Source organism: Podarcis filfolensis, assembly GCF_964270895.1.
Source record: "Podarcis filfolensis genome assembly, chromosome: 4".
In the NCBI taxonomy this organism is placed as follows: Eukaryota; Metazoa; Chordata; class Lepidosauria; order Squamata; family Lacertidae; genus Podarcis; species Podarcis filfolensis.
Window position 1 is genome coordinate 83,060,109 of NC_139607.1, and position 21,696 is coordinate 83,081,804.

Sequence of the window (21,696 nt, forward strand, 5' to 3'; positions counted from 1 at the left end):
GGACCTGAAGGAGACCTGCACTGCCGCTTTGCAGGCAGCAGATTGAGAAGGCACAGTGGCCAGCAACAACAATGGCCCCATGATCCGCTGGCTGGCTGGCCATTCAGTCAACAACCATCCAAGTAACTGAAGATGGGGCCACTCCTGGCTGTCTCCACTGAACATTCACACCTCCTTTTTTTAAAAATATAATTTTTATTAACAGGCCAATCAAATCACATTAATTCCAAATCACATTAGTTCCAAATTATACAGCCAGATTTTTAAAATTTTGTTGGGGGTACCCATACTTCAAGCTCCGAAAGGGATCCAAACTTCACTCTTGCTGCTGCTTTAATTAAACAGTTCTATCCAGTTCTGTCCAGATAGTCTCTTTGTTATTTTCCTCATCTTCTTGTTGTTATCATATATTCCTTTCTTTGTGATCTCTGATAATCTTCACAAGTGGGTTGAAAACAAACATATCCTGTGTGGGTTTTGCACTCTCCAAGAGTCATATCATATAAAGGACAGACGCCATTTCCACACCTCCGTAAAGAACATTCCCACAGTCTGTCCGTTGATTTCCACAGGCTTGCCAATCTATGTCTCAGGGGGCCCTGCCAGGTCAAGATCACATTCCGATACCATACATTCACATTCCGATGATCCTGGTCCTCCTCCCCCTCGTCCTCCTATGGGCAAGCCTGTCTTAACGAAACTCCATTTATAACTGCGTCTTAAAACTTTCTTTCCATTCCCTGATGTTTCCACCAGTCCTCTCTTTGATCAGTAATTTATTTCCACACAGTTCTTAACTCCTGCTTGTGATTAGTAATTTGCAACGATTCTTCTCTCTGGAGGGGACGGTTATTAGTACTCACATAAGACAAAAAAAGAAAAGTTTTTTCCTCCCCCCCTTTCCGTTTCACTCCAACATACCAATCTTTTAATGATGATTCTTCACTTGATTTATTTGTCCAGCCCGTCGCTCCGCTCACAGAGATCCCATTAATCAGCAGTCTTTACTCCCGATCTTCACTTGATGTATGTGCATTAGCTTCTTTCCAATTATATATTTCCAATTATATATTTCGAGCTAATGCGAACCAGTGCGCGATTAGAGACAGCGTCAGGGAGAGCCGACCTCACCCGAGGGCTTCGTGCAAAGTGTCCTCACCCCCTTCTTTCGAATCCGGGGGTAAATTATGGACAGAGCTGGCAAGGCAGTCCCCCCCATTCCCTTGGGGGGGGGGCAAGGGAGGCTGCATACTCCCATATCAGCCTCTTAATTACCTCGTGTGGGTCGGAGAGATGTTATTGTCGGCCATCTTCCAATGCGCCCCCTGGTGGCCCCCCGAACATTCACACCTCCTATCTTCAGTATTTGGTGACAGGTCCTCTGTCCTGAATTCTCATTGTAGCTGTTCTTTTTATTATTATTAATTATTTTTATTAAGATTTTGCAACAAATTTTAACATAATCAAAAATTCAAATTACATTTTACATTTTCAATTACATCCCCCTGACTCCCCACAACGTCCCTTTCTGGTTTATTGCAAATTTACTTCTTCTGCTTATAATTTCGTATGCCTTATGTATTAAAATTAAAGTTGTACCTTGTCAGTCAGTTCTTCACATTTTAACCTCATATTTATGTTTTTTATTTGTATTTGTCCATTGTAAGCGTATTACTCAAATCCTGCAAGTGAGTTCATTTCAGTGCATTGTTTCTGTATATACATCATAAGAGGTTCCCAATCTTTTTAAAAAGACCGTATTGCCCTTATCTTTAAGTCTCTCAGTTAGCTTTGCCATTTCAGTGTATTCTATCAACTTTTCTTGCCATTGTTCTTTCGTTGGTATTTCATCGCTTTTCTGTCTTTGAGCTAGTAGAATTCTGGCCGCTGTTGTTGCATACATAAATAAATTCTTGTCTTTTGGTAAATCTTGTCCTATAATACCTAATAAAAAGGCTTCTGGTCTTTTAACAAAGGTTATCTTAAACATTTTTTTTCCAATTCATTATAAATCATATCCCAATAGTTTCTAATTATTTTACAATTCCACCACATATGAAAAAATGTACCTTCCTTTTCTTTGCATTTCCAGCATTTGTTGGAGCTTGTTCTATGCATTTTGGCCATTTTCACCGGTGTAATATACCATATATACATCATTTTCATATAATTCTCTTTCAACAGTATGCAGTCTGTAAATTTTAAATTACTTCGCCATAACTTTCCCCAATCTTCCATGTGTGTATTATGTCCTATATCTTGTGCCCATTTAATCATTACTGATTTTACCTCCTCATCTTTTGTCTCCCATTCTAACAATAAACTATAAGTTTACTTTAATAATTTACCATTCTCTTCTATTATTTCTCTTTGGAATCTAGATGTGGTATAACTAAATCATTTCTTATTGTCTTCCTTAAAAACATCATTTAATTGTCAATGTTGCAGCCAGTTGTAAACCGAATCTTTTATTTTATCATAAACTTTAAGCCTTAGTTTCCCTTCTCTTTCTGCCAATAAATCTCTATATGTTGGGCATTTTGCCTCCATATTTATTCTTTTGATTGACATCGCCTCTGTTGGGGCTACCCACCAGGGTGTTTTTTGCTCTAATAAGTCTTTATATTTTCCCCATACTTTTATTAATGCTTTCCTAATTATATGATTGTAAAATCCTTTATGTATCTTCCCTTTATTATACCATAAATACGCATGCCAACCAAATCTGTTATCATGTCCCTCCAAATCTAATAAATCAGTATTTTCTAACTTAATCCAATCCCGAATCCAAGTAATGCGGCTTGCCTCATAATACAATTTTAAATCTGGAAGAGAGAAACCTCCTCTGTCCTTAACACCTGTTAATATTTTATATTTTATTCTCGGCTTCTTTCCTTTCCAGATAAATTTGGATATATCTTTTTGCCACTTCTTAAAGAAAACTGCATCACTTATTACCGGTGTTGTTTGTATTTGGAAAGCATTCATTTTGATTGCTGCAATTCTTCCTAATAAGGAAAGATTTGTCCCCCCCATATTTCTAGATTCTTTTTTACCTCATTCCAGCATTTTTCATAATTGTCTTTATAGATATTAATATTCCTGGTTGTGAGACAAATTCCCAAATATTTCACTTTTTAATGAGTTTCTATTCCTATGATTTGAGACAATTCTTTTTTATCTGCTTCTTTTAAATTTTTAACTAATAATTTGGTCTTGTTTTTATTTAATTTAAATCCTGCTACTTGGCCAGACTCCTGATTTTTTTCTATAACTTTTGGGAGAGAGTCTTTAGGTTCTTCTACCATAATTACAAGATATTCTGCATAGGCTTTTAATATATATGATTTTTGCCTATTTTAATTCCTTTAATATTTTCATCTGCTCTGATATTTCTAGCAAGTACCTCCAACACTAATATAAATAATAAAGGTGATAATGGACATCCTTGTCTTGTGTCTTTTTGAATTCCTCTGTTATCACCTAATTTACAATTAATTTTGCTTTTTGGTCTGAATATATGGCTTGAATTCCTTTCCTAAATTTATCTCCAAATTTCATTTCTTGAAAATTTCCCCCATGAATTCCCAAGAGACATTGTCGAAGGGGTTTTCCGCATCTGTGAACATCAGTGCTGCTTCCTTTTCATTTCTCAATTCCAGGTATTCTATGATGTCAATAATATTCCTAATATTATCCTTCATTTGTCTTCCTGGAAGGAATCCGGCCTGATCTTGAGGTATATAATCTTTCAGTACTAATTTCATCCTATAAGCCATTATGTTACCAAATAGTTTATAATCATTATTTAATAATGAAATCGGTCTATAATTATTAACTGCTAACACATCAGCCTCTTGTTTTGGAATTAAAGTTATATATGCCTCTTTCTATGTCTCTGGGGCTTTCCCTGAAGTTAAGATTTCATTCATTATCTCCTGTAATGGTTTCATCAATTGATTGTTCAATTTCTTATATTATTTTGCTTTTAATCCGTCTGGTCCTGTCGATTTCTCTATTTTTGCTAAGTTGATTGCATCTAGTATTTCCTGCATTGTTATAGGATATAGCAATTTAAAATTGCTAATTTCTCTTCTGCTATCCTTGGCAGAGTACTACCCTTCAGGTATCGATCTATATCTTTACTTTTTTCTCTTCCTTTTCTATATAGTTCTGTAAAATATTTAACAAAAGCCTTCCTAATTTCTTAGGGGTTGTCTATAATTTTGTCATTTCATTTTATTTTCTTTATAAATTTTTTGCTCATTTTTATCTAACTGCCATGCTAATAATTTCCCTGGTTTGTTTGCATACTCAAAATATTTCTGTTTCATTCTTTTTATCTTCCACTCTATTTCTTGGTTAATAATCATTGAATATTGTGTTTGTAACAATTTTATTGCTTGTTTTATGGACTCTTTATTTGGTCTGTTTATTAGCTATCTTTCATTTTTCATTAATGCCTCTAAAATCTCCCTTTTCTTTTTCTCTCTCTGTTTTCTTCTGTACGTGTTTTGCTGAATAAATAGACCATTCACGATCGCTTTACTGGCATCCCGTACTACTTGAATTTTGGTGTCTTTGTTAAGATTTAGATCAAAATGATCTTCTAAGGTTTTTTGTGCTTTTTCAAAAAATTTAGATCCTCTAACAAGTCCTCATTTTATCTCCAACTAAAAGTGGATTGAATTTCATCTTGCATTTCTAAAAATACAGGGCTATGATCTGATATTGTTCTTGGGATAATCTGTATTTTCCTTACCCTCAACTCTAATTCTTTAGACACCCATATCACAGTGATTCTTGCACTTTTCCCATGTACATTAAAGTGAAATGTGAATTCTCATTGTAGCTGTTCTAAGGGTGTGGATATAGCACCCAAGTGAGTTGCAGGACTTCATCAAGACAGCATAGTTTACTTTTTGCAGGTTTATTTTGGCTTGAAGAGGTTCCAACTCAAATACCCTGCTACTCTGAGAAGCTTATCAGAATCAAACTATTTCCTTAACCCCCAGCCAATATTGATACAAAATAGGTATTTAATGCAAATATATCTACAGGTGGTGCTTTCTTGTAGTGGCACTTTGTCTTGTCTTTCACTTTTCCTGAATTCTCATTGTATCTGTTAGGGTGCTCACTGGAAGGACAGATCCTGAAGCTGAGGCTCCAATACTCATGAGAAGAGAAGACTCCCTGGGAAAGACCCTGATGTTGGGAAAGATGGAGGGCACAAGGAGAAGGGGACAGAGGATGAGATTGTTGGACAGTGTTCTTGAAGCTACTAACATGAGTTTGACCAAGCTGCGGGAGGCAGTGGAAGACAGGAGTGCCTGGCATGCTCTGGTCCATGGGGTCATGAAGAGTCAGACATGACTAAATGACTAAATGACAACAGCAGAATACCCAAGTGTGTTGCTGTACACAGTGGAGGCAGAGGAGATTAATTTTTGCAAGATTAATTTCCCTTGGTTGAGTTCAAGATCAGATTCACAGTAACTCTGGGTAGTTCAGTGGAATCAACCTGTTTCACAATGTTCCTTGCCACTGCTGAAATGATGTGGTTTTAACAAAACTCTGTCTACAGGTGGTGTTACTTAATCTCTTACTATGTTCTGAAGTAAGTGACATAGCTGAAATTTCTGGGCTATAAATTCTCAAGGCTGCTATTCTTTGATGGACTCTTTCCACATTATTCAGAATAGATTGCTTTCCATGGACTTTACCATCAATACTATGCTCTTCTTGATCCTCTTCAGCTGCCTTGCCCATGCAGAAGACGAGAACTATTATTCTACCCTCACAGCGCCAAATGGAGGACCATGGGGCACTTGGGGGATGATCGAATTTTGTCCACAGGGATATGCTCATGGCTTCTCACTGAAGGTAAGGTCTGCTGTTGGGTTGCTGTCACAATCAGATGTCTCTCTCCTTCCTTTGTTTTTTTCTGAACACTCCCCAGAACACAGTTTTTGAACTCAACAAGAAATGTGGGGAAGCAATAGGACAGGGATGGACTCTTAACTAAGCAGATGCTAGGCCAAATGGCCAGAATTGCTATCAAATGCTCCCTAACCTCCATTATCCACAAAGGAATGTGTTAAGGAGATCTCCCCTCTATTGTTGCGAGAGCCCACATTAGAATAATTAGTTTTTATTGTAAATTAATCAATGCCCCAGGCTCCCTACTAGCCAGGCAAGCCTTTTTAACTTGTGCTCATAACAACAAATGGTCCAAATGGTCCAACAAATGGACCGGGCACAGTCCACCACAGCTCGCCTCTCCAAGTGGCTCCCTAAAGTGAAAGTGGTAAGATCACTGGCCAACTACTTGATAGACTTGACGGAGCCCAATTTGAGAAGAGCGTTTACCATGGCCCGTTTCCATTCTATACCCACGGCCTTCTTGCAGGGGATTTACTTTAAGACCCCCATTACTCAGCGTCTATGTCCATGCACAATGAATGAAGTAGAGGACTTCATACATTTCTTTTTCTACTGCCCTATTTATGAGCTAATAAGAACTAAGCTCCTCCTCTTGATCCCGCCCACCATCACATCTAAGGAAGACTGTTTGAAATCGCTTCTTGTGGATGCAAATCCCCAAATTTCACGTGGGGTGGCAATCTTTATAGTGCAGGCTTTGAAACTCAGGGCTACACTGACTGGGTAGTGTGTCCCAGACCTGGACCTGTTTTAATTCTTTGTATTACCTTTTTAACCTAATGTGCCGAGCCTATTTTGGGGCCATTATATGTTTTATATACATCTGCATTTTAGATTCCCGGCGCTGGCAACTAAATTTTTACATTATTGTTTTAGGGTAATTTAAATGTCACAATGCCAGTAATATCGTTTGAATTTTGTTAGGTTGCTTCTCTCTAGCATTTTTGTCTTATCCTGCTATGGCTGTATGCTAATGCAATAAAGGTTTGATGATGGTGTTAAGGAGATAAGGATAAATGGCCATAAATCAGCAGTAGGGAGGAAAGGAGTCTGCCAGCTGCAAGAAGAGAAGTTTTTGGATTAACTATCTGCGGTCTGGATTCAGACTGTTCTTCCGAGGCTGGAAAAACAGCAAAGACAGCTTGTTTACTGGAAGCTGAATCACGGGACAAAGCGATGCAGTGACTTTTAGGAACTATAAGATAACAGCTTCTCCCGAGACATGGCAGAACAACCAACAGTTGCAGGAATAAAGGATACAACACCATATAGTGAGAAGTGAGGTTACAGGGAACCAGGCAGAGGGCCTTCTTGGTAGTGGCGCCTGCCCTGTGGAACACCCTCCCATCAGATGTCAAGGCAATAAGCAACTACCTTACTTTTAAAAGACATCTGAAGGAAGCCCTGTTTAGGGAAGTTTTTAATGTTTAATGCTGTATTGTGTTTTAATATTCAGTTGGGAGCTGCCCAGAGTGGCTGGAAAACCCAGCCAGATGGGTGGGCAGTGCCAGATTTACATATAAGCTAAACAAGCTATAGCTTAGGGCCCCCACTCCCTTTGGGGCCCCTCAAAAAATTAAATGGAAAAAAACCTGGATGTACATTTCCAAAATATAAGTTCAACAATTACTTTGATAAAATACATATTTTGTTATGTGCAAATGGCTTTAGATACATTTAAGTTCCATAAATGACCATATAGCAGATATTCAATGCAAAAAAAGCGACAATTTGTTGTTGACAAAGGACAGCAGGACATATAAAAGGCCCCATTACCTTCAGTAGCTTACAGCCTCATCAAATCTAAATCCGGCCCTGTGGGCGGGGTATAAATTATAAATTATTATTGTATTATTGTATGGATGGGAAAGCGTCATGGAAAAAATTATCACAGCCAGGAAAGAATAAGGATTACAGATAAAGTTCCTCACTTGAAACTTTATAAATTACCTATTATATCAACACTAATTGAAATCACAAGATTGTAGCTGTTATATAAGGGGTTACTTTTACTCAACGGAATGGAATGGAAATTATTAAAATTTTGGAACACAGAAAAAATCCAATGCGGTATTATCAAGTCATGTTTTGGTCTGCCATTTAGATTTAAAATGGTGCCTGATACCCAAAATTCCACAAAGACCCTCACCCCAGGAACCATTAGGGCCAGGTTTGGTGACAATATCACAAGAGGCGGCCATACTCATAGAAAGCATACCAATGGAAAAACAATTTCCCAAAATATATACTAGATTGATGTCAGTAGTTCAGCAGTTCAAATATATTACACTCTCTGCATGTCTTTTCCCTCTAGGTAGAGTCAGTTCAAGGCCGTGGTGATGACACAGCCCTCAACGGAATCCGCCTGCACTGCACGGATGGTTCGGTTATTGAGTCTTCAGTTGGACCGTGAGTGGCTTTCTTGCTTTCTTCTCCGCTTTGTTCAATTCTTTGGAAGATAATGGTTGAAGGGGCTGAACTGAAATTTGTTAGGCTGGGTTAGATCAGCACCAGATAGGAGGGCAAGTCAACATGGCTACCCAGTTCTCTTTTGGGGGGTGGTTGAGCAGTGGCAACCAACGTCAAGTGTCTACCACCTCTCTTCCTAAGATAGTATCGCTTACCCACTATTCCATACCTCTCCAAGATCCTGTTGATAGGAGATCCCTGAATTTGACCAACTGCTCCCTCTGGCCCAGTCCCTAGTTGCTGGTTTCTGATTCTTCTTGAGAAAGAAGTGGAGGGCCAAAGTCCCATGCCCCACATTGCATCTTCTGATGTCCTATTAACATCCTCTCAGGGTTCTGTTTCCTCAGAAGAGCTACCTAGCTCAAAACAAGTTGAGCCTCAATAAACTGATACTTCTCCCCATTTCAGGTTTCCCACCTCTTTTCCAGTAAACAGATAATTATTCTGGGTCATCTCAGACCCAGAAGATCTTAGGTTGTGTCAAACAATATTCATTGCAGACTGTGAAATGTAACAGTTTCATAGACTCACACACCAATAATACCTGACTCTGTGATCATGGGTTTCTCTGCCTACACCAGGAGTGGAAGGTAGAAGGGAAGGAAGGAGCAGCAGGTGCTTTTTGAATACAATGCAAAGCCTTTGAGACACTATGAGCATCCTTCTGTAATGCTAGTAATGGCCTGATCCCTTTTGGAGCAAGCAGATTCCTGTCCCATTTCTAATTAACGGTCAGTGTCTTCTTTGGCAGGTGGGGATCCTGGACAGGGGTTCAGTATTGCCCCCGTGGCAATCTAGCCTCTTTCTCTCTGAGGGTGGAAAAACCTCAGGGCAAAGGTGACGATACTGCAGCCAACAACATCCAGTTCACCTGCCAAGATGGAACTGGGCTGATGGGCCATGGACTTTCCTGGGGTTATTTTGGTCCATGGAGCAGTCGCTGCTACACTGGATTCATTAGTGGCATTCAGACAAGGGTGGAGTCTCCCCAAGGCAAGGGCGATGACACAGCACTCAATGATGTGAAGTTCTTTTGCAGTGGCTGAACCCAAAGTACCTCCCTGTATCTCTGCTGCTTTTCAGCAGTCATGAATGTTAACCACAATTAAATATTGGCATGAAAGTAGTGTGTGATTCTTTTCATTTTAATTACTTAATTTTGCACCTATCACTTCTGGGTGGGAAGCAATGAAACACACACACACACACACACACACACACACACACATACACACACACAGTATCTCCAATTCTAAGCTTTCCTCCATGTATCTCAAGGGGGCACAGACATTTTTCTCTCTTCCTATTTTATCCTCACAACAACCCTGTGAGGTAGATTACGCTGAGAGGGAGTGACTGGCCAAAGGTCACACTGTGAGCATCATGGCCAAGTGGGAAGATCTGATACAATGGCCATACTGACTCCCTGTTAGATCATTAGCTAGTCTGGATTCTGATCTAGCATATCTAGCATATCCAGAATACAAGATATGAGGGGAAATGTGGAGGCACTATTCTGTCCATGTCCATCCTGCTTGCTTTGAACACACATGCACCCCAATGCATCCCAAAAGCGTCAGAAACATGAATACTAATCCAAAACCAGTCCTCCCAAATGTGCAGCATTGAGAGGTGGGGGTGGGGGTGGGAAGAAGAGGGGCAAGAACCCCCCCTGAAGGAGTTAACACCCTACTTACCCCTCCAATTCCTGGTCTCCTTGTGGCTTTTGTAGTCCACCCCCCGCCCTGCTGGAATGTTCTTTTTTTCCGGTAATGCTGCAGCATGATAAATGGAACCAAAATGGATCGACTTTTGCAGATTTACCTTGCTTTGGACTAATTGCAGTACAGATTCACAGAAACTGAGTGGTTTATCTGAATCAAACTATTTCCTAAAGTGTTGACACACAATGTTTACGGCAACTCGTGTCTACTGGTGCTGGGGCTGCACAGGGCCTGGAGAGAGAAAAGGGCTCAGTCTCTTAGATTACTTGAATAATAAAAAAAGAGAGAGCTGTAGGAATAACGAGGACGACAGGAGGTTGGATGCAGGAGAGCTGTGCAGAAACACGCTGGCAAGCGTGCTCCAAGCAGGCTGCCGGCTAGTTCCGCAGAGGCTCCTTTTATTAGCAGAAGTCAAAAATTGGAAACAGTAGTGAAACTGCTCTGAACATGACGTATTTCCATCTAAGCACATTTCCAGCATTATCAAATACACGTGTCAGCAGGTTTTCCCCTAAAATGTTCCCTGATACTTGATTACATCTGCCTCCCTGGTTATGCTCCAGCCAAGCATTATGTCTAGTAATAATAATAATAATAATAATAATAATAATAATTTATTATTTATACCCCGCCCATCTTGCTGGGCCTCCCCAGCCACTCTGGGCGGCTTCCATAGAAACCAAAAATACAGTAAAATATCACACGTTAAAAACTTCCCTGAACAGGGCTGCCTTAAGATGTCTTCTGAATGTCTGGTAGTTGTTTATCGCTTTGACATCTGCTGGAAGGGCGTTCCACAGGGCGGGAGCCACTACCGAGAAGGCCCTCTGCCTGGTTCCCTGTAGCTTTGCTTCTCACAATGAGGGAACCGCCAGAAGGCCCTCGGCGCTGGACCTCAGCGTCCGGGCAGAACGATGGGGGTGGAGATGCTCCTTCAGGTATACTGGGCCAAGGCTGTTTAGGGCTTTAAAGGTCAGCACCAACACTTTGAATTGTGCTCGGAAACGTACTGGGAGCCAATGTAGGTCTTTCAAGACCGGTGTTATATGGTCTCGGCGGCCGCCCCCAGTCACCAGTCTAGCTGCCGCATTCTGGATTAGTTGTAGTTTCCGAGTCACCTTCAAAGGTAGCCCCACGTAGAGCGCATTGCAGTAATCCAAGCGGGAGATAACCAGAGCATGCACCACTCTGGCGAGGCAGTCCGCAGGCAGACAGGGTCTTAGCCTACGTACCAGATGGAGCTGGTAAACAGCTGCCCTGGACACAGTAACCAAATCTAAGAGAGGACAAACGGTCAGGGGAAAAACCCTGTTTGCTAGCCAAGAGGCAGAAGTTCAGGGAGCATGGGCACAAGGCTCCTTGGCACACTGTTGCATGCCGGGTGCGAGGTGTGCCTCAGCACAAGCGGAGCGTTACTTCCATAGAGAGGGAAGAAAGGTCGCCTCTAGGCCCATTAGAATGAAGGTTTTGAAGCAAGATGTGCAGGCAGCTTTCAAAAAATTAAAAAATCCTTTTTATTTGTTGCTGTACTACAACAACCACAATCCCCGAGAAGGCCGTTATGGGCTAACATGCCTTCCTTAACTTCTATAAAGCAGACATTGCAAGTTTATATAAGATCTCAGGACAGGTGTTCTCCAGGCTGACATAATCCATAGAAGTGGCCGCGTGATCAACTGGCATGGTGTTGGTGATGGTAGTGCGTGGTCCTAGGAGCATTGGAGTGGGGCTGCATGGTCCACTAGTGCATGCATGCTGCTTCCTGAGAAACATGGGTGAGAATGGCTCAGGTTGGGGCCAGTCCTGGTTGTCACTATGTGAGATTCACAATCCCATCCTCGGCATGTGGTGGCACTTTCTCTTGTCTGTCACCTTTCCTGAATTCTCATTGTATCTGTTAGGGTGCTCACTGGAAGGACAGATCCTGAAGCTGAGGCTCCAATATTTTAGCCGCCTCATGAGAAGAGAAGACTCCCTGGAAAAGACCCTGATGTTGGGAAAGACGGAGAGCACAAGGAGAAGGGGACGACAGAGGACGAGATGGTTGGACAGTGTTCTTGAAGCTACCAACATAAGTTTGACCAAACTGCGGGAGGCAGTGGAACACAAGGGTGCTTGGCGTGCTCTGGTCCATGGGGTCACAAAGAGCTGGACATAACTAGACAACTAAACGACAACAACAGAATACCCAAGTGTGTAGCTGTACACAGTGGAGGCAGAGGAGATTAATTTTTGCAGGATTAATTCCCCTTGGTTGAGTTCAAGCTCAGATTCGCAGTAACTCTGGGGAGTTCAGTAGAATCCATCTGTTTCACAAAGTTCCTGGCCACTGTTGAAATGATGTGGTTTTAACAAAACTCTGTCTTCTAGTGGTATTGCCTAATCTCTTACTGTGTTCTGAAATAAGTGACACAGCTGAAATTTCTGGGCTATATATTGTCAAGGCTGCTATTCTTCAGCCAGCCTTCTGCATCTTGATTCGGAGCAGATTGTTTTCCATGGATATCACCATCCCTGCTGTGGTCTTCTTGACCCTCTTCTGCTGCCTTGTACCTGCAGAAGCCCAATTCACTTCTTCTCTTCTCACTGTGTCAAATGGAGGAAAGTGGGGTACCTGGGGGCCGCTGAAATTTTGTCCACAAGGATATTTTGCAAATGGCTTCTCATTGAAGGTAAAGTTTGCTCCTGAGTTGTTGTCCCATCTAGCTCTATCTAAATTTAGTTCTCTCTTTCTGAACACTCCACAGGACATAGTTCTAGACCCAGTGTTTTTTCTCTCTAAAAATGTTTAGGGGTACTCTCATTTTGACTCAAGAAAATAACCATTTTATAGTTCAAATTGGGAAAAATAAATACAGTAAATGGAACCTGTGCGTTAGGTAGGGAGGTCCTGAGCCATTGGCACCAGTGACCTTTGGGCCAAATATGGCCAATGAAGTCCTCAGTTTAACTCAGAGCAGCCTTATTGAAATTAATATTCATTAGCAGAGTTCTTTAACATCAGTGTAAAACTTAGCTGAATAACACCCCCTATTTTCAGCAACCCCCCCACTGTAGTGGTCTGAGCTAGAAGACAGGGCATGGATAATTCCAGCTGAAAACTGTTGGATCCACACCATGTTAATTGCATTTGTTAACCATGAGTTCAATGAGATCTGTTTGACTCTGATTTCAATGGGACTAAGCATAACTAACTTGGTGTGGATTCAACCCTGTGTCCCTTAGCCATTATTTATATGAGCAGTACTACAATCCTAGCTTTATCTTCACATTTATTAAATCTCTTTCTGTCTTCTCTCACTAGGTGGAGTCAGACGAAGTTCCTGGTGATCAAACAGGCCTGAATGGAATCCGCTTGCACTGCACTGATGGTTCAACAATTGAGTCTAAAGTTGGACCGTGAGTAGCTTTCTTGCTTTCTTTTTGTTGTAATTGTTTGGAAGGTGGTGGTGGTGGGAAAGGCTGAGATGAAATTATTTATGCTGGGTTAGATAAGCAGCACGAAAAGGTAAATGTCGGGATTCATCTTGCTTGTTCTATGCTCTCAAAGGGTATTAACTCTACAATTTTGCTGTTTCATCTAAGGCCCAGACAATCTTAAGTTTAACCATGTAATACGTATTGCAAATGAAATACCAAAGCAACATTTTACAGTTTGATATACCCATGTAAGGGATGCGGGTGGCGCTGTGGGTTGAACCACAGAGCCTAGGACTTGCCGATCAGAAGGTCGGCGGTTTGATTCCCCGCAATGGGGTGAGTTCCCGTTGCTCGGTCCCTGCTCCTGCCAACCTAGCAGTTCGAAAGCACGTCAAAGTGCAAGTAGATAAGCACGGCGTTTCCGTGCGCTGCTCTGGTTCGCCAGAAGTGGCTTAGTCATGCTGGCCACATGACCCAGAAGCTGTATGCCGGCTCCCTTGGTCAATAAAGCGAGATAAGCACCGCAACCCCAGAGTCGGCCACGACTGGACCTAATGGTCAGGGGTCCCTTTACCTTTACCTATACCCATGTACCAATGATACCTAATTCTGTGCTCCTGGCCAAGGGCCACTACCTTCACTGGGAGGAGAGAGTGTTGGGAAAGGAAGGACAGGCAGAGGCAGGTACAGTGTGAACATGTGAATGAGACTTTTGGAGCATCCAGTTGGAATGCTCATAAAGGCTTCATCCTGTTTTGAGCAAGCAGAGGGATGCTTGTGCATTTCTAATTAGCATTGATGTCATCTTTGACAGGTGGGGATCCTGGACACAGGCCCAATATTGTTCCAGAGGCAATCTGGTCTCTTTCTCTCTGAGAGTGGAAGAAGGCCGGGGCATAGATGATGATACAGCAGCCAACAACATCATGTTCATCTGCAAAGATGGAGAGGTGCTGGAGGGTCATGGACTTAACAGGGGTCATTTTGGCTCACCGAGTCGCCGTTGCACTGGTTCTATCTGTGGGATACAGACAAGGGTGGAGGATAAACAAGGCCTGAGTGATGACACAGCACTTAATGATGTACACCTCTACTGCTGTTTCTGAACCTTCTGAGTCTCCACATCTTACCATGTTTCTCTGCTATTTTCAGTAGCCGTGGATGTTAACTATCATTAAATATCAGCTGGAGAATGGTGTGTGTCAATCCGAATTGTGTAACTCTGCACATTTCCCTTCTGAATGAGAGGAAATGAAAAAAAAATAAAATAAACAAGGGGCACAACTGTGCAGGTGTTGGTTAACCAACATACAGATATTGTGCTGAGTCACAGTCTGAATTCATCTTGCTGGTCCTGAAATCAAACATAGCACACCCTGGCATTTCCAAGCTAGAACTGAAATTATTTTGGTGGGTGGGGAAACACGTTTAAATCCAAATTTAGAAAGTAAAATAGCTTGCATTGCCTGTGGGGCTGCTTTTAAAGATGTCAGCTGGTACAGAGTGCATCTGCTTAGTTGCTGGTGGGGGGCAGGAGTAGCCATACTGACTGTTGGAGGCAATTTGCCTCTGTATAACACTTGCTGTGAATCACCAATGGGGAAAGCACTGGTTTTTGATTTTCCATAGGCACTTGGTTGGCCACTGTGAGAACAGTATGTTGGATGAGAAGGCTGGTGGACAGATCCAGCAAAACTCTTCTTGCGTGGCAATACCCGCCCCCTCCCACAGATGGAGTAAATAAAGACACCGGACACCAGAATTGAGGTTGATGGGCGAAAATGGCCACAACTTTATTGATTACAGGTAAGAGAGAGGTATTGGCCTTAGGCATTGGCCCTAACAGACTATCCGAAGGATAGTTATCTGAAGGACCTCCTGCACCGAAATTTATATGCCCGGGCCTTGAGTTTAGATTCTGAGGCCCTGCAGATGCATCTGTCATTCATATCTATTTGATTAGTCAGCCCAAAAGGGGGTGTGTCTCTCTCCATGTAGGATCCGCATACTTGTGAAATTCCCTCTCTAGGCAACTATCTCATGACTCCAGGGATGTTTCTTATACAGTAGTACCTCGGGTTAAGTACTTAATTCCGGAGTTCCGTTCTTAACCTGAAACTGTTCTTAACCTGAAGCACCACTTTAGCTAATGGGGCCTCCTGCTGCTGCTGTGCTGCCGGAGCACAATTTTTGTTCTCATCCTGAAGCAAAGTTCTTAACCCAAGGTAATATTTCTGGGTTAGCAGAGTCTGTAACCTGAAGTGTATGTAACCTGAAGTGTATGTAACCTGAGGTACCACTGTATCTGCGGGAAGAAATCATAGGGCCACAGTTGAGGTCCTATGTTAAGGGTGAATCAGCTAAACATTGCCTGTTTAGTTCATCAGAGGATTCCCATCTGGCAGTTAGAGAAAAATGTGGAGGCACTATTCTGCCCAACTGCTTAGTAAGAAACAAGCCTGCTACTCACTTTCAGATTATTTAGCCAACGAGTAAAGTCCCAGATTTGTATTTGGGATGGGGGTAGGAAGTACAAACCACAGAGACTATAAATCCCCCCCATCCTATTCCTGGTTTGTGTCATTAACATATACTGTTAATTTTTATTTCGGGGATCTTAACATGTGGCACACAAATCTCCTGCCTAGAACTTATATGTTACCCCTCATCCCACTGGAATTTTCTTTCTTTCTGGTAGTGGTTTTTTCCATGATCTGCAGCCTGCGAACTGTAGGTCAGAATGGCTCATTATGGGGCCACTTTGCGCCCCACCATGTATAATTCACAAATCTAGACTCAGCATTTAGTGACGTTTCTCCCTTCTTTCACATCTCCTGAATTCTCATTGTTGCAGTTCCAAGGATGTGGATATAATACCCAAGTGTGTTGCGGGACATTGCAAAGATAGAGAAGAGGTTAAATTTTTGCAGGATTATTTCGCCTTGGATGAGTTCCAGCAACTCTGAGAGGGTTTGGGGAATCCAACTCTTTTGTAAACTTCCTGGCCACTTTTTGACATGATGTGCATTTAATGCACTTCTGGTGGTATTGCCTGACTTCTTACTGAGTTTTGGAAATAACAGCACAGCTCAAAGTCCTGGGCTATAAATTCCCAATTTTCTTTAACTTTCTGCACCTCGATTCAGAGCAGATTACTTTCCATGGATTTTACCATCCCAGCTGTGGTCTTCTTGACCCTCTCCTGCTGCCTTGCGCCTGCAGAAGCCCGAAACTATAATTCTATCCTCACAGTGTCAAATGGAGGACCGTGGGGTATTTGGGGTGCAATTCAGTTTTGCCCAGCAGGATCTTATGCTCATGGCTTCTCACTGAAGGTAAGGTTTGCTCCTGAGATGTTGTCACATCCAGCTCTCTCTAAAGTTCTTCCCCTCCTTTCTTTCCTTTCCCAGAACATAGTTTTAGACCTCCGTGAGGAGGGGGGGGGGAGCATAGGCAATGGCTGTATTCTTAAGTCTATTATTCTTCCCCTTTGTCTAAAAGGTGGAGAAGTGTTAAGGAATGATGGGCCAGATATCAGCAACCAGGTGATGGGCTGGTTTCCTCTTTCCCTACCCTGAGGTTGATCAGGAGAGGTTTTGTTAAATTCATTTATTTACTGGGAAAGTATTCTAGCATGGTTTGTTTCCGTGTGTGCGTGTATGTGTGTGTGTGTGTTTAGGGGTGCAAGTCCCCCTCAATGCCGCAGGTTGTATGTAAGCGGTTGCATCCTGTTGGCGGCTGGGACCAGTGACCTTTGGGCCAGGTATGGTCAATGAAGCCCTTCCAACTGTCTCACAGGGCAATATCTTTTGGAGGTACTGTATTCAGCTCAGCTTTACTCAAGAGAAGCCTTATGCAATTAATAGACTTTAGCAGTGTTCATTAATGGGACAAATCTGTGTAAAGCTTAGCTGAATACCATCCCCATTTTCCCCACCCCCAGTGATTTGTACAGGGAATAAGAGTTTTTTCTCAATGGTAAGATTGTTTTCTTTCTGTGCTATGTGGTTAGAATGGGACTCCATGATATTAATGAATGTCACCCCAGTGGTGCAAGATTCCAGAGTTTCCAGGCAGCTGGGATTCATGTTTCCTTTTAGAGTGAGGCTGCTCCTCCTGTTCCGCTGGCACACATGGAATAAAGAGATCTATTAGCAGCTGCTCTTCATCTCCATCTTGCAGTTTGTCCTCCAGTGAGGCACTTTTCTCCTGCATTCCGTTTTCCACATCAGGCTCCCAGGGAGTAGAGAAATCAGTCATCATCAGCTCCTCAGGTAGCTGGCCTCACTGCTGCACTAACTGCTCCTGGAACATCTACCTGACCTACTCCAGGGAAGTTGCTGTTCCTCCCTTCATTTTGGCATGGGCACACCTTCCTCACAGGTCCACCTCCAGGAAACACAAATCTCACCTTCTGACACCACTGTTGCATACCAGCCCAATTTCCAAGTGGTGAGAGATTCCAGGAGTTCCAAGTGCTTACCCAGGGTTTGGGTTTCCTTTTAGAATAAGGCACATTGGAGACTGTGGTGTCTTTATGATATATGGTTTAATTTGCACATATATACAACCTGAGCCTACAATGGAGAGGTTTACATCATTACCTACAAAAGGGTTTTGCTTCTCTCATAGCCACAGCCTTGGATTCAAACAGAAATCAAACATTATTCTCTGGCCCTCTGCTTGCTGCTTTTCTTCTACTGCACATCACCAAAAACTCTGCTCTAAAACCCAGGCTTATCTTTCTAACTATCTAAGAGTTGAAGGATGGGTCCCATCCATTTGGTGTCTGGCACAGAGCCCCTTTTCCTTTGTTCTCTGAAAGGGCCACCACCCAGATAATCACCTCATGAGGAAGCTAGCCTGGCATATTTTTCCCAATAGGTAGAGCCAGTTCAAGGCCTTGGGGATGATACAGCCCTGAATGGAGTCCGTCTCCACTGCACTGATGGATCAATAATTGAGTCTTCAGTTGGCCCGTAAGTAGCTTTCTTGCTTTCATTTATTCTTTGGTGTAATTGTTTGGAAGATGGGAGGGGCTGACAGGAAATTACTTACGCTGGGTTAAATCAGCACCACCAAAAGGTGAACATCAGGATTCATACTGCCTGTTCAAAGCTCTCAAGTGGTATCAACTCTAGCATTTTCCTGGTTTCGAACACTACTTTGCAAGACCACAGAATTCATGGAAAATCCAGCCTGAGGGGCTGGCACTGTTGGACACTTGCTGAGGCCTGTACTCCAGTAGGGGACACTGTACCAACCTCTGGCTCTTCCTTGCTTAGCTGCCGCTCCTCCTTGCATGTTCACTTAACCTCTCTGAGCAAGTGAGTAGTGCAAGGAGGAAGGAGGACGAGCAGATTCTGCTCTTCCTGCCCTCCTCTTTTGCCATATGTGTTGGACTCAGAGAAGAAGGCAAATGAAGGGGCAGTGATGACACTTAAGGAGGGAAACATTAAGGCAGAGCTTTCCAAACTGTGTGTCACAACACATTTGTGTGTCAGCTGCAGTGTGTAGGTGTGTCGCGTGAACTCTCCCCACACTCCTTCATGAAAAGTTCGGAAAGCTCTGTATTAAGGGGATCTTACTCAAGGCCAAATCTGGACCTGGCTCTGCCTCATGGAAGCCAAGAAACGAATAGAGACAGACTCCAATTCTATTCAAGAGAACCAGGATGTTGTTAGAAAACACCATATTACTGTCAGGGATTAAATAACTGGAAGGACTAAGTGAAGTTATTTGTTTGGGAGTTGCATTGAGTTCAGTGAGACTTACTTCTAGGTAAAGTGTTTGTCACTGGAAGGACAGATCGTGAAGCTGAGGCTCCAATACTTTGGCCACCTCATGAGAAGAGAAGACTCCCTGGAAAAGACCCTGATGTTGGGAAAGATGGAGGGCACAAGGAGAAGGGGACAACAGAGGACGAGATGGTTGGACAGTGTTCTCGAAGCTACAAACATGAGTCTGACCAAACTGCGGGAGGCAGTGGAAGACAGGAGTGCCTGGCGTGCTCTGGTCCATGGGGTCACGAAGAGTCGGACACAACTAAACGACTAAACAACAACAAAGTGTTTGTAGGATTGCAGCCCAAGCCAGTTATTGTTTTTCCTTACAGGACCACTAATTATTAAAGTACTAGCCCACATTTCCTCCCAAAGAAGTACTTTATTTTAAAAGTACTGTTAAAACAAAACATATTCGAAACATTTGAAAACAATTTTAAACTATCTAAAGCCTACCCCTGTACCCAGGCATATGATACCCTAGTTGTTGGTGTTTTCTTCTTGACAGCAGGGATGGAGGATCATAATCCTATATCCCGCATTACATCTTCTGAAATATACTGGTTGTTTTGCTTCAGGATTGTTCTCTAACTTAAAAAAAGTCGAGCCCTAGTGAACTGATCTATGTGCCCTGTCATCTCTCTCCTTTTCCAGTAAATATATAATTTTGCTAGATCATTCTACCAAGCAAGATTTATTGTAAATGGAACATCAAAATGATATCAAACAGTTTCATAGACTTACTAGCGCTACCTAATTCTGGGTTCCTGGCCATGGACTACTGCCTTCACTGGGAGGCGAGAGTGTTGGGGTAGGAAGGAGGGGCAGAGGCAGGTACATTGTGGACATTTGAAGGCAGCAATGCAAAGGCCTTTGAGGCTTTTGGAGCATCCTCTTGGAATGCTCACAAGTGCTTGATCCCATAAGGAGCAAGCAGAGGGATCCTTGTGCATTTCTAATTAACATTAGTATCTTCTTTGACAGGTGGGGATCCTGGAAAGAAATTAAATACTGTCCCCAAGGCAATCTGCTCTCTTTCTCTCTGAGAGTGGAAGAACACCAAGGCAAAGGCGATGATACAGCAGCCAACAACGTCCAGTTCACCTGCCAAGACGGAACTGCACTGACAGGCCAGGGACTTGCCTGGGGTAGATTTGGCTCTTGGAGCAGTCGCTGCTATTCTGGTTCTGTCTGTGGGATCCAGACAAAGGTGCAGGGTTACCAAGGCGAGCGTGATGACACAGCACTTAATGATGTGAAGCTCTTCTGCTGTCGCTGAACGCTATGGTGTCTCCTTATCATACAATGTTTCTCTGCTACTTTTCAGTTGTCATGGATGTTAACCACAATTAAATATCAGCTTGAGAATGGTGTGTGTCTATTTTGAACCGAATTACTTAACTCTGCACCTATCACTTCCCAATGAGAGGCAATGAAAAATATTAAATAAGGGGCACAGCTCTGCAGGTGTTGATAGTGTTGGAGGCACTATTCTGTCAATTTGCTTAGTAAGAAACCAGTCTGCTGCCAACATTCTGTAATTTCAACCAATGATTGAAGTTACAGATTGATGTTTAGAGGTGGGGTGGGGTGGGGTTGGGTGTGGGGAGAAGTGCAAGCCACAAAGGTAATAAACCAGGCATAGGCAAACTCGGCCCTCCAGATGTTTTGGGACTACAACTCCCATCATCCCTAGCTAACAGGACCAGTGGTCAGGGATAATGGGAATTGTAGTCTCAAAACATCTGGAGGGTTGAGTTTGCCTATGCCTGTAATAAACTATGGGGGAAAGACAACAACTGCCTGCAGAAAGGACTTCCCAGTTGTGCGTGAACATCAGTGTACTTCCTGGTGAAGTGACCACTGTCCCAAAAAGCTGTGTGATCAAGCAGCAACATTTATATTTTACAACCAAGAAGGAGCAGCAAAGGCAGACGTTCATGCTATTTTTAACTTGGGTCTTCCTTCCTTCCAGGTGTACACGTGTGTGTGTGTGTGTGAGAGAGAGAGAGAGAGAGAGTGTCTGTATACATTTTTAAAATCACCCAATCAACACATATATAGTCCACCATTGTACCTATATTGAGGAGTGATGACCTTAGCGTTAATGTTTCATTGTCCAAATGGAAGCCTCTGAACAGGAGACAATCGCCTGCCCTTTCTATCGCCCCATACTGGTTCAAGGTAACTTATTGCAAGCATTGTTACTTTAATCCCAACAATTCTTAGGCTTACCTTCCAACACAACACGGCCAAATCTGGGACACCATGTACCAAGTCTGCACTTGTGTGTGACTCATGTGAGTTGCACCAAATCACCCTCCAAAAGGCCTTTTGGGGGCACAAGGCCTTGAAAC

The 21,696-nt window shown here is 42.7% G+C and overlaps 2 protein-coding genes across 2 annotated transcripts; both read left to right on the plus strand.

Annotated features, from left to right (window-relative positions):
• Window positions 1-5,361: 5,361 nt before the first annotated feature.
• Window positions 5,362-9,535, plus strand: LOC310760566 (vitelline membrane outer layer protein 1-like). Its single transcript, XM_083609328.1, has 3 exons — window positions 5,362-5,883; window positions 8,258-8,352; window positions 9,164-9,535. Exons 1-3 carry the CDS (start codon window positions 5,674-5,676, stop codon window positions 9,456-9,458), a joined length of 600 nt encoding a protein of 199 aa, XP_083465454.1. The 5' UTR covers window positions 5,362-5,673; the 3' UTR covers window positions 9,459-9,535.
• LOC310761825 (uncharacterized protein) lies at window positions 5,844-20,707 on the plus strand. Its single transcript, XM_083612022.1, has 7 exons — window positions 5,844-5,895; window positions 12,600-12,808; window positions 13,441-13,535; window positions 14,371-14,656; window positions 16,640-16,891; window positions 18,441-18,535; window positions 20,324-20,707. Exons 2-7 carry the CDS (start codon window positions 12,635-12,637, stop codon window positions 20,616-20,618), a joined length of 1,197 nt encoding a protein of 398 aa, XP_083468148.1. The 5' UTR covers window positions 5,844-5,895; window positions 12,600-12,634; the 3' UTR covers window positions 20,619-20,707.
• Window positions 20,708-21,696: the final 989 nt, after the last annotated feature.